General features: G+C 41.9%; 1 protein-coding gene across 2 annotated transcripts in view; it reads left to right on the plus strand.

The window, feature by feature from the left end:
- Positions 1–15,649, plus strand: part of Cmtm8 (CKLF like MARVEL transmembrane domain containing 8) — a 100,326-nt gene that overhangs the window by 76,315 nt on the left and 8,362 nt on the right. The window contains exon 2 of one of the 2 annotated variants that reach the window (XM_026406334.2): positions 10,991–11,164. In XM_026406334.2, coding sequence (XP_026262119.1) covers positions 10,991–11,164 — 174 coding nt within the window. The remainder of the gene's footprint in view (positions 1–10,990; positions 11,165–15,649) is intronic. The other variant, XM_077795654.1, reaches the window with a different exon arrangement.

Raw genomic sequence — 15,649 nt, forward strand, 5'->3', positions numbered from 1 at the left:
TCCCATAACCAATAAATAAATAGATAGATATTAATTCCCAGTACCAATAAATAGATAGATAGATAGATATCCTTAGAAAATGGCAATAACTGGCATAGCACCTCACTCATACCAAGCACTGTTGTGGACACATTGCTCAACTCAATTTCCCCCTCCCATGACCCTGTGAGGGAAACTTCTGTAGTACATTCTCTAGATGAGGAAACTAAAGCTCAGGGTAGCAACTTGCCTGAGGGCAGGGAATGTGAACTCTGCTTGTTGGTCTGCAGTTACCATGCGTGGTAGCACCTCCCCCTTCCCCCAGAGCCAGAGAGGAAGGAAAATGAAAGAAAGCATCAATAAAGAAATCAAGATGTCCTTATGAGTCAAGATAGCATTGGACCAATAGATGCCACTGGGCTCATGTTCTGCTCTGACCATTGACCAGCTCTGTCACCCTAGGCTGATTGCTGCTGAAAATGGCCTCCACTTCCCAGCAACTATAAAACGAGGAGCTAATCAAATTCCAGGGGAAACACTATTGGGCCCTTGAGCCACGTATGGAATAAGTCTTGACTTGAGGAAATAGTGCCATCCTTGGAGACTGGTGTCAGAAGGCTAGCGTGGGTCAGCCTCCTCCAAAATTGGACTTCCACCCGGCCTTTGTCTCTGAGGTCGGGACTTACAGGATACACACATCATCAGCTAGGGGTCTCTCAGAGATTTGCTCCTTCTACCCTCAAAATTTTGCTTGATTAACTCCTTTTCACCTATTTAAATCTCAAACTTCCTTCAACCATCCAAATGATGGGGTCCTTGTACTTTGCAATTCCCATATCAACCTTGTTTCTTCTTATAGACTCATCACAGTTTGTAATTAGATATTGATTGATGTAACTCCTCTGGGGGCAGCAACCATGTCAGTTCCCCGCCAGCTTTGCACTGCCAGTGAGAACTTGGTAAGAATTTTGAATGAATGTATGTGGCCATATATTGACCATCTTAAACACAGGTCAGGAGAAGAGCAGCCAGGCAGAGGAATGTTGGTTGGTTCTCATGGTGGGGTACGTCAAAGTAAGGCTACAATAGCTGATTTCCAATGCCACTTCATTGAAATGAATTAGTAATGATAATATGACTTAAGGTCCAAAGAGTTACTTCAAAAGTATACTGTTCTCAAGCTCACACCTGGAACCATGCAGTGCCTCTGAGCAAAATCTACTGGGAACACTGGTACTTGGCTCCTAGGGAGCATGGTCAAAAATCACCTGTTTTCAAAGCTGAGGGGTAGGTATACTAAAGGTGCTCCTGTCAATCAAAACTAATCTCAGAAGTAAATTAGCTTCATGTGGCATTTCCTGCCCCACCAGCAGTGCCAAGAAAACCCGTGTTAGTGGTATTTGAATAGGAATAAATCCCACCATGAGTGTACATCCTCATGTCTGTCATTTTAACACTACCATCAGATAAATCTGAGCAGCAGAACTGCTGTCACAAGCTTATAGACTTGACTCCTCAGGAAAGTCCTCAGGAACAAACTTGGTATCTCTTTTGCTATGGTGGTGCATGCCTATAATCCCAGCAGCTCAGGAGGCTAAGGCAGGAGGACCATGGGTTCAAATCCAGCCTCTGCAAAAGTGAGGTACTGAGCAACTCAGTGAGATCCTATCTCTAAATAAAACACAAAATAGGCCTGGGGATGTGGCTCAGTGGTTGAGTGCCCCTGAGTTCAATCCCCAGTACTCCCTCAAAAAAAAAAAAAAAAAATTCTTCATAGAAAACCTATACCATCAGAATAGGAGCAAGGAATCTCATCCTATAGGACAAGATGGTAATTGAAATATTTGATGTTTGCATTGACCCTGCATCATCAAAAGGAATTAGAAAAACTACATTTAATTTTAAAAGGGAGATAAAGAAAGGCATTTGACTGAGCTAATTGTCCTATTCAGGAGAGACATTGGAGAAGAAAGAAACTGATTAGTTCACTAAAAAATAGAAATCTCTAGCTGATAAAGGGTATCTACCATCTGTCAAAAAACAATAACATCATCAAACTATTAAAAAATTAAAATAATAAAGATGGTTACTATCACTTTGTGTTCTGAAAGAAAGTTCTGGAGAGTCTAGCTAATGTAATAATGCAAAAAAAATTAAAAAGAAGGAGGAGGAGGAGAGAAAGAACCCGTATAAATATTGGAAAGCATCAAAGCAGATGTCTTAGCCAGAAAAGTCCAGGGAATCAACTGATATCAGTAGATTGATAAAATACCTTTAGAACTAAAAGGCTTATCACAAGCAGCTATTCTCACCCCATATCTTCTTATTCCAGCATCCTCCCTTCCCAGAGGTAACCACGTGAGTCACCTCTTGCTTTATCCACATTCATACTTGTAAATAATATGTGAGCTGCTGTCTTTGGTTTTACATGATAACTGGTAACTTCCTATCACCTTTTGTCTTAGCTCAAACTGCCATAATAAAATGCCATAGACTGAGTAAGTAACAGGAATTTATTTCTCACGGTTCTGTAAACTGAAAGTCCAAGATCAATGTATCAGCAGGGCAAGTTTCTTTGAGTCACAGAGAGCTGCCTTCTTGTTGGGTCCTCACAGGGCTTTTCCTTGGTGCACGTGGTGGCAGCGGGATGGGGACGACAAGAAGAGAAGCCAACTCTCTGTTGTCTTTCTTCCAAGGCCAGTAAATCCCACCATGAGTACACCACCCTCATGACCTAAGCCTAATTACCTCCTAAAGACCCACCTCCTAATACCATCACACTGGGAATTGAGGCTTCCACAAATGAATGTTTCCAGAGACAAGCTTCAGGCTGAGGCATTATTTTCCCTCTCCATGTTATCATTAAAGTCGATATTCAGTGTTTATTATCTTTATGCAAATATTAGATCTGAGTTTTTTAGTGAACAATAACTTTTTTGTGTGTATGTGATTCTGGGGATTGAACCTAGGAATGTTCTACCACAGATATACATCCCCAGCCCTTTTTGTATTTTTATTTTAACACGGGGTCTTGCAAAGTTGCCCAGGCTGGTCTTGAACTTGAAACCCATCTGCCTCAGCCTCCCAAGTAGCTGGGACTGCAGGCATGCACCACTGCCCCCTGCCTTTCTTTTGTTTCATACTGAGGTATATATAATAGCATAGTGTCTCTTTTGTGTGTGTGTGTGTGTGTGTGTGTGTGTAGTACTGGGAATTGAACCCAGGGCCTTGTGCATGCAAGGCAAGCACTCTACCAACTGAGCTATATTTCCAGCCTAGTATCATTTTTTAAATTTGTTCAATTATCTTTGTAGTTAATGGTCTCATTTTTTCCCAGTAGCCTCTCAATAACGTTTTCTGTAAGGTAAATCACACCAGATAACCAGAGTTCCAGTTTTTATCTTATGATGAATTTCTCCTAGGGATCTCCCCTGGCTGCCATCTTAAACCTTTGCCTTTCTGGGAGGTTGAGTTTCCTGTTGCCTTCTCTTTCTCTTTCTTGGTTTCCTGCCTCATTTTGGTGGAGCAAGTTCTCTGGTAGCTTCAGCAGGCGAAGAAAGGGACATGCCATAGTCATGATGATGACAACCTAGAATATTGTCTTCTGTCTGACCTGGTCATCCTCCAAGTCTGGGCACCTCTCCTGTGTGGATTTCACTTCTTCTTGGGGATGACCTTCACCTCTCTCCTGGGTGGTTCTCCTGTTGACTTGTTTGGCATTTTCTTTTTAAACCTTATGCCCTGTTTTGGTGTCGATTCCCAAGAAAGATTGCAAGAGAGGAGGAAAATTTTTTAGACATTGCAAATCAGGAAAAAAAAAAAAGCATTCTCATCTTGCTCTTCATTGATAATCTTCCAGATATTTTCTGGTTAGAAATCGTTTTTCCTCAGGAATTTGAAAGCATTGGCCATTATCTTCTGACTGTTCACTTTTAGAAAGATTAAAAGCCATTCTTGCTTCTGATCCCATGTAGGGTAATCTGTTTGTTCTTTGGTTGTTTAAAGAATTTTTTCTTTCTGATTAATGCTCTGAAATTTCATGATGTACCTGGGTTTTGGTCTTTTTTTATCCATTGTGCTAGGTATTCAGGAGGTATAAGCCATTTTATGTAGAAATTTGTTCCTTTAATTCTGAGTTTTCTTGACTTTTCTGGTTGGTTTCTTTCCCTCCATCTTCTCCAGTCTCTGTCCTGAAACAGTAATTAGATGTTTGGCCTCCTGATCCTGTCTTCTAACTTTCTGTATTTCACACTGGTATTTGGGGTTTTTTGTTTTGTTTTGTTTTGTTTTTGTCTTTTTGATGTGTTTCTAGAAGGTTTTCTCCGTTTTACCATCTGACATTTCTATTGAGTTGTTCATTTCTGCTATTCTCAATTTTAATTTCAAAAACCATTTTTATTTTTGAAGGACCATCTGTCCTTCTTATAACCTCCTATTTCTCCTATACAGTCTCTTCTCTCTGGGATGCAGAAGACTCTTTTCCTGGGATGTTTTCTTCTCCCTCTTGCAAGTCACTTTCTCCCAGTTTGTATATTGGTCTCAGATCCCACCCTTGCCAACAGGCTCCGCTGTCTCCATAGGTCTGGGAAGGCTGGATTGTCTGCCCATGTTTTGAGACTGCAAAGCTGTTTAGCTGTTCTGAGCATGTGGCTGGGGCTTCTCAGCCTTGAACTTCATGGTGGATTGACCTAGCTGGGCTGTGTGCTGAAGAATCCTGGAAGTCAGTATCTTTAGCTTTTTTCTTCTACATTAGTCAAGACCCGGCTGCTAACCATCAACCCAAGTAGAGGGAAAAGTCTAGGGATTGGAAGTGTGGGTAACTCTTCACATTGAATTTAAACCTTTGCTTATAGTCTGATGCTGAAACTTTCAACCAAGCCCCTCGATTCAGAGGCTTGACTTCGTTTCACCTTCTGAAGAGTGGTTCTCGATCAGAAGTGATTTTCACCTCCCATGTTGGCAATTCTGGAAATATATTTTGATTGTCATCAAGAGGGAAGAAGTGAAGGTTTGCTGCTTCCATCTAGTTAGTAAGAGGATGGGAATACTGCTCCAAACATCTTCTAGTGCACAGGACAGTCCTCTCCTCCATCAAGGAATTATTGACCCACCTTGTCAATAGGGCTGAGAGTGAGGAATCCTGACCTAGAAAATAAACCTTCAAACTAATGAAGAGGTGAAGAGTCATGCAGCAGCTTGGAGCAGGGCAGAGGGTAAAGACTAAACTGCTTTCAAACAGCCTTCCATTCCCCCTCCACATTGCAGTCACTGCTCCCCACCAGAACCCAGCCTAGGCATCCAGTCCCAGAGACACCAGATCTTCTCAGACTTTGCAGCAAGGTTGGTTTTGTTCTTGACTTCCCTGCTAGCCATCTTAGCATTTAGCCCTCTCGGAGTGGCTGAGTCCATTATCCCTTGTCAATCTGTGTTCTTAGTTCCCCCAAATGTGTTCTCTTTGCCTTCTCTCCTATTCATCCATCCTCCTGATAATTTTAGGAGGGTTTGGGGAAGGAAACAAAATTAGATTCTTCTATTCAGTCTGATATCTTTATCCAGAAGCCTAAAATACATTAAATACATTTGTAAGCTACATTGGTTGACACAGGCACAGCAATGACCATGGGTGAGTGGGATGGAATAGAAGTCCAGAAGCTGAGCCCCAATATATGGAAAGTCACCAATAAATGACATTTAGGTTGATTTGCTAGGAAAAAAAAAATGTTAAAAGCCCTTCTCTACTTAAATATAGAAATCAATTCAAGTTTCATTAAAGGTGTAAACATACATGCAAAATTACAAAAGAAGATACAAGAGAATATTTTTATAATCTTGTGTTGAGGAAGAGTTTCCTAAGTGGGTAGATACAGAAGAAGAGTTCAGGTAACCAATGAACAATGTAAAACTTTAAAACTCCTATTGACAAGACTTCATGACACTAAAAAAAGCGAAACTACGTGGGGAAAATATGTACCACATGTATTGTTGGTTGCTATCCCTCTTATGTAAAGATCCCTACCAATCAGAAAGCAATTTTTTTTAACCTATCAATTAAGGAAAGCTCTGTAAGTTACCTATAAACACTTGAAAAAAATACTTATCACAGGTCAGGAAAATGTAATTTAAAGCAGAAACAAGAACAGTATGTATCAGTGGTTCATAACTTGCTGGCTCCCGACAGCAGTATCACCAGGAACTTGCTAGAAGTGCAGATTCTTAGATCCCACCCTAGATCTGAATCATAGACTCTAGAGCAAAGTCTGGGCAATCTGGGTGAACAAGCCCTCCACGTTTGAGAACCGTTGCTGGTAGTCAGGAGGACGAAAGAACTACATTCTGTGTTGTGTCTGACTCTCGGCGCTGAGTAAAGGAAGCCGGGTGTGTTGAGTACTGACTGTACGATTCTATCTGTATGAAGATGGAAATTGAGCAAAACTAATCTGGGAGGCTAGAAATCGGGATCATTGTTGCCCTTGGAGGGGAGACACAGTAACTAGAAGCGGGTGCTGGCTGTGGTGTGTTTCTTGATGGGGATGCTAGGTACACAGGTTGGGTCAATTAGTGGAAATCCACCACACTGTTCCCTTAGGATTTGTCACACTTCTCTTGACTGTATTTCAGTAAAGTAGTGAAAGGCAAAATATGAGCTCTGAAGTAAGTCTTTAATCATTAAAAGCATAGGAATTAGCCAGTTGTGGCTACACAACTGTATCTCTACTAGAGACACTGAGGCAGGAGGATCACTGGAGCTTACAAGTTCAAGACCAGCCTGGGCAACATAGTGAGACTCTGTCTCAAAAACAACAAAAATTGGGGAATATAGTCCAGTGAGAGTAGAAGGGGGAAAGCATGTATAAATGAAGATATAGAATATAGATATAGAGGGCTGGGGTTGTGGCTCAGTGGTAGAGCACTTGCCTTGCAAGCATGTGGCCCTGGGTTTGATCCTCAGCACCACATAAAAATAAATTAATTAATTAAATAAAAATGTTGTCTCCGTCTACAATTTTAAAAAAAGAATATAGATATAGAATATAGATTATAGATATATAGATATAGAATATCTACATGTATACATGCTTTTGATAGAAAGGTAAATGAGTGTAAGGTTTTTGGAGAGTGATTTGACAGCATCTCTACAGCTTAAAACAGACTCGAAATTCTGCTTCTAGAACTGTGTCCTGGAATTCAGGTATGCAGAGATTATATTGTAAGAATATGCTCTGGGCATTTTTGTACAAACATAAAAAGAGATAACCTAAATTTACCTCCATAGGGAACTGGTTACATGAATTATGGAGAACTAGCAACTATTAAAATTGACCTAGCTCTGTACATAGTACATAGGATGTCCTCCATGGGATTGCTGACTGAAAGAAGCAAGTTATAGGCACCATGTAAGAATGATCCATATTTATAAAGAGAGAAAGAAAAGAACACTCAGGTAGTGGGTTAGGAATGCAAGAGAGAAGGTTGGTAAAATTGTTGGTATTGATTTTTTTTTCTTAAATTTCCAAATTGTGGATATATTTCCATGTTAATTTTTTAACCTATATTTATCACTCTTGAATTTTTTTTTTTGTTGTTGTTTTTTTTTAGGCCTGGCCTTACAAAATGCAAACCAGGGGAGAATAAATGGTATTTGTGCAGTCTAAGCAAATAAAGATATAGGACTTTTCTTAAATGTATGCACATACACATGCACATAGGAGATGAGTGACATTTTTGTAGAGTGATCTCCATCAGTACTGCTTATAGAGGGAGATAAAAGGTTTGCCTGAAGATAGATTTCACTTACCTAGGAAATTCACTGGAGTAGAACAATTCTTCTCTTGACAGGTACACTCTTTTTACTATGTTTGCTGGTGAGGTCAGGGGTCAAGTATTCCTGCTCTTTGAGAAACAGCTCAGTTAAACATATTGTCCTGCATCTGCAAGTGACCATTGCTAGCAAATTGGACAACTGCAGCTCTGGACAACAGGCTCCATTTGCTTATTAATGAAAAACATTTTTGCATTCAGAGCCCAAGAGCTGTCAGGTGAACCTTAAACCTTTGCAATCCTGGAAGAGCACCATAAACACATTTGCAATCATTCATTCACTGTTGTTTCTTGTGTGAATCATCAACAAAAGACCCATCTGACCCTTTCAGTTTGAATCAAGAGGCCCTAAAATGTTGTTTCAGTGCTGTTGTGCGGGATTATACCCATTACCAATCTTACTGATCCAAGGGAATGTCAAACATAGGGGTATAGATTACCTGTCAGTTGGGATGAATCCGGGCTCAAAATCCCCATTAGTGTGAGGCTTAGTGCTTTCTAGAGTCACATCCATTTTGTACATCCTCACTTCTTTTATTGCCACCAATGTAAGCACAAACACACATCTCCATTAAGCACCTTTTCTTTGGCATCCATATACAACATCAAGGAGACAAAAGAATGTCCATGTTCAACTCTTAAAGAGGAGAAACAGCAACACTCAGAATCTATCACCTGCTTCCCAGCACAGGCATGCAGACTTTCACAGAGAGTTGTCCTTCTCTCAGGAAATCAACTGTAGGGTGTCCCTGGGAATCCTACCGGAGTCTTCATGTCACTCACTGAGGTCTTGCTTCTTAAAGAAGGGCCCAAATCTCCTCCCTGTAGCATCTACTTTTTAAAATCACTGTTGTTATGGTTTAGATGTGGTGTCCTCCAAAAACTCACATGTGAGACAATACAAGAAGGTTTGGAGGAGAAATGATTGGGTTATAGCCTTAATCTGATCAGTGAATTGATCTCTGATGGGATTAACTGAGTAGCGGCTGGAGGCCGGTGGGGTATGGCTGGAGGAAGTGGTTCATTGGGGATGTGGCTATGGGGTATATGTTTTGTATCTGGCAAGTGGAGTCTCTCTCTCTGCTTTCTGATGGCCATGTGAGCTGCTTCCTTCTGCCATTCTCTTCCGCCATGATGTTCAGCCTTACCTGGAACCCTGGGGAATAGAGCCTGCTGTCTATGGATGGAGACCTCTGAAATCATGAGTCCTTAAATAAACTGTTCCTCCTCTACAATTATTTTGGTCAGGTCCTTCAGTCACAGCAGCCACGTCAAACTTGACAGATTAAGAACTGAGCTCATCAACAGCATCCCCTCCCACCCCCCCCACCCCCACAACCTTTCCTCCTTTGTCATTCCAGCTGAACAAATGAAACCCTAAACCACTTCTTAAACCTTTCCAGAGACCTGGGACCAGTCATTCCACTGTATCCTCTCACACGACCATATGTAATCTATGAAGTCCTGCCTGCTCCTGAAATTTGTCATGAATTTACCAACTGTTCAATATTCACTCCCACCTCACTGGTCTTGAAGACATCCCCATCTTCCACTTGGGTACCTGAACCATCTCTGAACTCATCCCTCAGACCACTGCTTAACCCTCCACATGTCCATTCTCCACATGTCCATTCTCCACATGTCCATTCTCCGCATGCAGCCAGTGTGATCTGATAAAAAAAATAAATAAATAAATAACCAGATGTCATCACTCTCTGCTTAAAACCTTCACCCTTAGGATAAAGTATAAAATCCTTAGATTTCCTGGGCCTGTGTCATGTGACCCTTTTTAACCTACTACATACATGTTCCTTCTGGTTTTGGAAGGTAGCCCAGCCCTCCCCACCCCCCACCTTTGCTCATGCCACACTCTGCAAGAACATTACTTTCCCGCCTGTCTTAGGAGCTTACTTCTCTGACACTTCTTGTAGCTGCCAATAATGTGATGTCCCCCTATATGGAACCTGACCATATTCCTGCATAGTGATTTTCAGTTCTAATTAGTCTGATGTTCCCACCCCTAGACGTTAAGCTGTTTATCAGCAGGATCTGTTCAGTTCATATCCCACTTTCCGATGACAAGAAGCCTGACCATTGTAGATGCGCGCATGGTATACGAATGATCAACATTTATCTTCCCAGCTTTGTATGCTTAGTGTTACTTTAGTATTTGTTCTGCAGACTGCAAAGAAAGCTAAAGTGGAAATGAAATATTTTGTCCTGAGTCACCCAGCAAGCCAGCATTTATGGCCAGAGTTCACCCTGAATTTTTGATGGTGTCCCCTAGAGATGTGGTACAGACTCTAACTTTCCCTTGACTTAGGAATAAAGTCCTTCTGTCCAGCACTCTGGAAAGTGTTGGAATGCAGGTGCCTACCTTTCTCTGGCCTTCCTTTGCTCAGGACTCTAGACACCTCCGGTTTAGGTCAGTTTCTTGTGCCTGGATACAGGCCTCCAGGACTCAGCAAGTGACGTTGATGTGGCTTTGGCTCTGGCCTTGCTCTGCAGTGGCGAAGAGTTGAATAGCTGTTGCTGGGACAGTGTGCCACTTGTGATAAGATGCCGAGTATCGTGTCTGCACGGGGACCTTGGCTTGCTCTTCCTCTGACACCTCTCTCAGGCCACCACTCTCCACCATCTGTGAGCAGGGCAGCGATGGCAGGCAGGGAATGCCCAGAGGCTCAGAGTTTGGGAGCACATCAGCCCCAGGACCGCCTCTGAGTGGACCTGCAGTCTTGTTTCCTTGACAAGTACCATTCTGAGAGCAAATTCCAGCCACAGTTGCTGTTTTGCCCTGAGTGGTTTTTTAAGACTCTTAATTAGTGCTAATATGTTTAAAAACAAGATTATCATGGGCAAACTTGAGTTTCTGTGTTCTTCTAAGGAAAAGAGGGGGCAGATTTGTTGAAACCAGTCCACTAAAATCAGCCAGAGCTGCATAGAGAGTGCCTCCTTAACACAAAACATGGATTTTCTTATTTGCCATGGCTCCAACCCTGCCTGCCATGGTCATTGATCTTACCCTCCTAGTATTTGTGGGCATAAGAGTTTGCAATCCCTATTTTCAAATCATGGGTTTGTATGTGTGAATATTCAAGAGAGTTGTAATTGACACTCTGTATAATTATCTTTTTCTCTGTCCCCTGTTCCTCCCCCATCCCCTTTCTTTTCCACTGCCTCTACCATTTTACAGGTCTTGGGTCTACTGGTATGGACACTTATAGCCGGGACCGAGTACTTCCGGGTTCCTGCATTTGGCTGGGTCATGTTCGTAGCTGTATTTTACTGGGTCCTCACCGTCTTCTTCCTCATCATCTACATAACGATGACCTACACCAGGATTCCTCAGGTGCCCTGGACAACCGTGGTAAGGCAGCCATGGGTGGTGCTCCTGTTCAGTGCCCACAAGGTGGGATGGCCCAGAGTCCTCCACTTAGTTCAAGATGGTTCTGTGCCCTTGCAGAGTGGACCAAGCCATAGACAACCCAATGTAGCATTTAGGATCAGCAGCATCTGATGGCTTCTCAAGTGTTTTACTGAGATGTATGAAACTGGGCACGTTGGAAGATCCAGGAATTCATTTCACTAGCAGACCAATTCTCAGGAGACTGGATCAAGAAAAGCCGGGTTCTCTTATGTAGATGCTTGCTTCTTAGTTCTCTGTAGACAGTGTCACCTAGAAGCAGGAGTGTCAGGGCACCAGCCTCTGCAGATCTTCCTTCCTTCAACCCTCTCCTGAATATTTTGCACATCACATCTCTTTGTGTGTGAAGAGTTTGGATGAAAAATGAAAATTACTGTAGAAAACAAGAAGCCACCCTCGCACTCCAATCAAGGGTGACTGGAGTTTTGTCCTGCTCCAGGAACTCTGCTACCTGAAGGTTAAAGAAAGCTAAACACACAGGGTAAGGAGAAATAGATAAGAAAATGTGCAGATAACAGTCCCTCTGCCACATGCCATATGGGATTGTGCACAGTGTGACAGAGTTGCCACCTTAGTTTGGAACTCTTTAGAAAGGAAGTGACATTTAGCTTTATCCTGAAAATTCAATACATGTCCTCAGTGGACTCACAGAGATAGAAGGTGGAGGTCCCTTTGCCTTGGAGCATGGGCAGTCTTGTTGGGGAATTTGAAGTGGCCATATGATTTTTTTTTTAAATCCAGTGGTGCAGCATGTATGTATGTCGGTATACATAAAACAAAGCTCTGAGGTACCTTCTGATGTGCCTAGTCTCACATTCAGGTATACTATTCTTTTGTTTGCTTTCAACCAATATGTCAGAAAAAAAAAATATTCATTTCTGAATAACTGACTTCTGAGCTAAATTTGAAACATTTCCCACTTGGAGGCTCTGGACCCAGGTTAAGTTGGCAGGCTTTCAAACCACACTGTCGCTGCTCAGATGCACCTGGCTTTGTTTTGAGTTGTCTTTAGAACTAAGTTAAGCCCCACAAGAAACTAGTCTCCTTTTATTTTACAAAATAGATTGACTGACTCTTGGCTGTTTTCCCACATCCAAAAGTGAAGATTCTCCATTAGAGTTTTTAAGAGTATGTTGCAGGTTCTGAAAGGAATTCCAAGCAAGGCGCTAGAATCAATGTCCCACTTTCCCCCCGGTGGGTACAGGAAGGACAGATTTGTTTGTATGTTGTATTCAAAGACAGCACCCTGAAGTAATAGTAGCTATAGGAACTCAGGGTGAGGGAATGCTCAAAGTATGTGGGGTCATTTAAGGAATGCTGTTTATGTTTTATTTGGAGATAGGTTCTCACTGAGTTGCCCAGAACCTCACTAAGTTACTGAGGCTGGCCTTGAACTCGCATCCTCCTCCCTCTGCCTCCCAAGCTGCTGGAATTATAGGCATGTACCCATCTGAAAGATGAGTCTTTTTTTTTTTTTTTGTAGTTGTAAATGGACAGCATGGCTTTATTTTATTTTATTTTAATGTGGTGCTAAGGATCAAACCCAGTGTCTCACACATGCTAGGCAAGTGCTCTGCCACTGAGCTCCTGCCTCAGCCCTAAAAGATGAGTCCTTAATGTCAGTCTCAAAGAAAGTGACATGAACCTGGAAGAAGAGGAGCTCAGACAGTGTAGCAGGGAACCAAAATGTTGGGCTACTTACTTACCCTTTTGTACAAGTCTCAATTTCTAGTTATGTTGTCTAGATCAGAGGACGGCAAGCTTTCTCTTTAAAGGACCATACAATTGGGGCTGGAGTTGTGGCTCAGCGGCAGAGTGCTCGTCTAGCATGTGCGAGGCACTGGGTTCAATCCTCAGCACCACATAAAAATAAATAAAATAAAATAAAGGTATTGTGTTCAAGTACACCTAAAAATAAATATTAAATAATAATAATAATAAAGGACCATACAATTAGTATTGTCATCTTGAGCTATCCTGTCTCCGTCACAACTAGTCACCTCTTCCTGCTGGGCAAAAGCAGCCATCTGCAACTTGTGATTGAGTGAGCATGCCCGTATTCTAGTAAAACGTTACTTCCAAAAATTCTTGTTGGACACATAAGGGAGACTAAACATTTTTATGGAATAAACCAAGAAGGGAACTCAAAACTCTCATATTGATTTATTCCATTAAAATTTTTAAATTTTGCCTTAAATGGCAGGTTTTCAAAAATTAACTTTGACCCTGCAGACAATCCCTGATTCTAAGAGATTGATTTGCATAGTTCATAATGTCCCCATTTTGTAAATAAGGAAACTGAGGTTTGGAATCTCATGACTGCATAGATTCATATACACTGGGGGTCCGTGTGTCTTAATTTTTACCCAGATTTTTTTTTCCTGACCTCCTGCTCCAGGTGCTTCTCTACCTTAGCGGCAGGTAAGAACCCCAATAAGAAGTCAAGGGTCTGGGACCTTTAGTCCCTTTGAAATCATTTCATTATTTATCTCATTAAGCAAAGCAGTCAGGAATTGGGCACTTATATGTGTGAGGACCAGACAGGTCAAACAAGTGAGAAAACTCAGCTTAGTGCTGAATTCTTGCCACCCCAGGCACAGTTTCTTAGCATCTTAACTTGAGAACATTCGTCATTTCACAAAGAAATAATCTGAAACTCTGCCCCCAGGATTGCTGACTTGTTTGTTTGTTTTCCTAAGAGAATCCAGAAGTGTGAACTCTACCAATTATAACATATTTACAGCCAATTTTTTTAAAACTTCATTTTCTGCTGATGGAAGCTACAGCTCAAACATGTCTGGCTTTTGGTTGGGGTTTTTGTTTGCTGTGCCAACTAAGAAATGCCTTTGCGACCTCCCAGAGCATCTGTGATTGGATAAATGGTGCTAACTGAAGATCCAGAGGGGGGCCTAGAAAAAGTTTCCATCTGCTAACAACTAAAGACTCAGACTAAAACTTCTGTGTTACCTTCTGCCCAGCAGAATCTCTTACAGAGTAGTCTGGGGGCCAGGAGCTCTGGCTTTCCCTGTTGGGTCCTGGTACTAATGGGGAACACAGCAAGGGTTAGGCTAGGACTGTGGACTGAAGCAGCCAATTGGTGCTGGATGAGCCTTCCTAGGATCATGATGCTAAAACATGTGCCCTGAACCAGCTACATCCCTGGATGCTTGTCAGAAATGCCAAATGTCCTACTCTACTGACTGGCTCAGAAACTCTAAAGGGCATGGAAATCTCTATTATGAAAATTATTCCAAATAATTTTTAGGAGACTAAAAGTATGAGAGAAACACTGGTCTGGAGATAATTATAGGCCCCAAATCCCTGAATTGAAACTTTTAGGCCAGATGTAAGTTATTTTTTTTCAAATTCTAGAATGGTAATAAAGTAATTTGGTGCCTCTACTACAATATGCGCCCAAGTCTGGGATGGCACTCTAATAAGGCATGTTAATGTTTCTGCAAGAACGTCTGACTTTTCTTGCTACGAGGGATAGTAAAGACCATATTGCTCCATATCAGTTCTTGCTACCAGATGACTTTTGGATTTGCTCTTGATTTTCAGAGTATTTAGGGAATCTACAATTGCAGAGCAGGGATTGGTAGTCCCCAGGAACTTGGCTGGAAGAGCACTCCTGGAACACTGGAAAAAATAGTTTCATAATCCAGCTCCCCAGCTGGTAAGGCATGAGCTTTGTACTGGAATCTATCTTAATAATAATCCATCCCCTTAATGGGTCTACAGAGGTATACAATCACCTTGTATCCTCTTTTGATATAGACCAGCAAGAGCAGCAGCTGGTCTCCAGTAGTACCTCTGTGGTCTTGGACTACAGCTGTTCTAACATCATTTTCTCAGAGAGGCTTGGATGTGTTTTATGATAAATCTGATTGGAGCTGAAAGTTCAAAGCAATGAAATTGTCCCCCCTCTTAGCACCAAGCACTAAGGCCTCCATAAGGGTACTTCCCAAGGACTCATCCTCTGTTGCTCATTCCTTTGGCCTCCCTGCAATCCCTGTGAGCTCCAAAGGGCAGAGGATGCTTGCATTATTTCACCAGGAAGAGCACCTGCCATTTCTTAAGTGCCTACTGTGTGCAGATGATGTTCTGAATCCTTTATTTTTTACATCATTTAATCCTCATAATAACTCTGCAAAGGTGGAATGGATTGTTTCCATTTTTCAAATGAAGAAATTGAAGCCTTCAGAGGATGTTTGGTAGCCAGGAGTGGGAGACAGGTCTCCTAATGCTGACAACAGTTTTCAACCCTGGAGTCTGCTTGGTTCCCATTGCACATGGATATTCAAATTTCTCTTGACCTTGGAAGTGACCATTTCCACTGTGCCATCTTGAGGAGGAAGTGGCCGCCTAGATGTGCCTGGTTGATCTTTTCAGTATAGCAGCTCCAAATAGTCTTATTTGTTATTGCAA

Source organism: Urocitellus parryii, chromosome 3, assembly GCF_045843805.1.
Source record: "Urocitellus parryii isolate mUroPar1 chromosome 3, mUroPar1.hap1, whole genome shotgun sequence".
Classification (NCBI taxonomy): domain Eukaryota; kingdom Metazoa; phylum Chordata; class Mammalia; order Rodentia; family Sciuridae; genus Urocitellus; species Urocitellus parryii.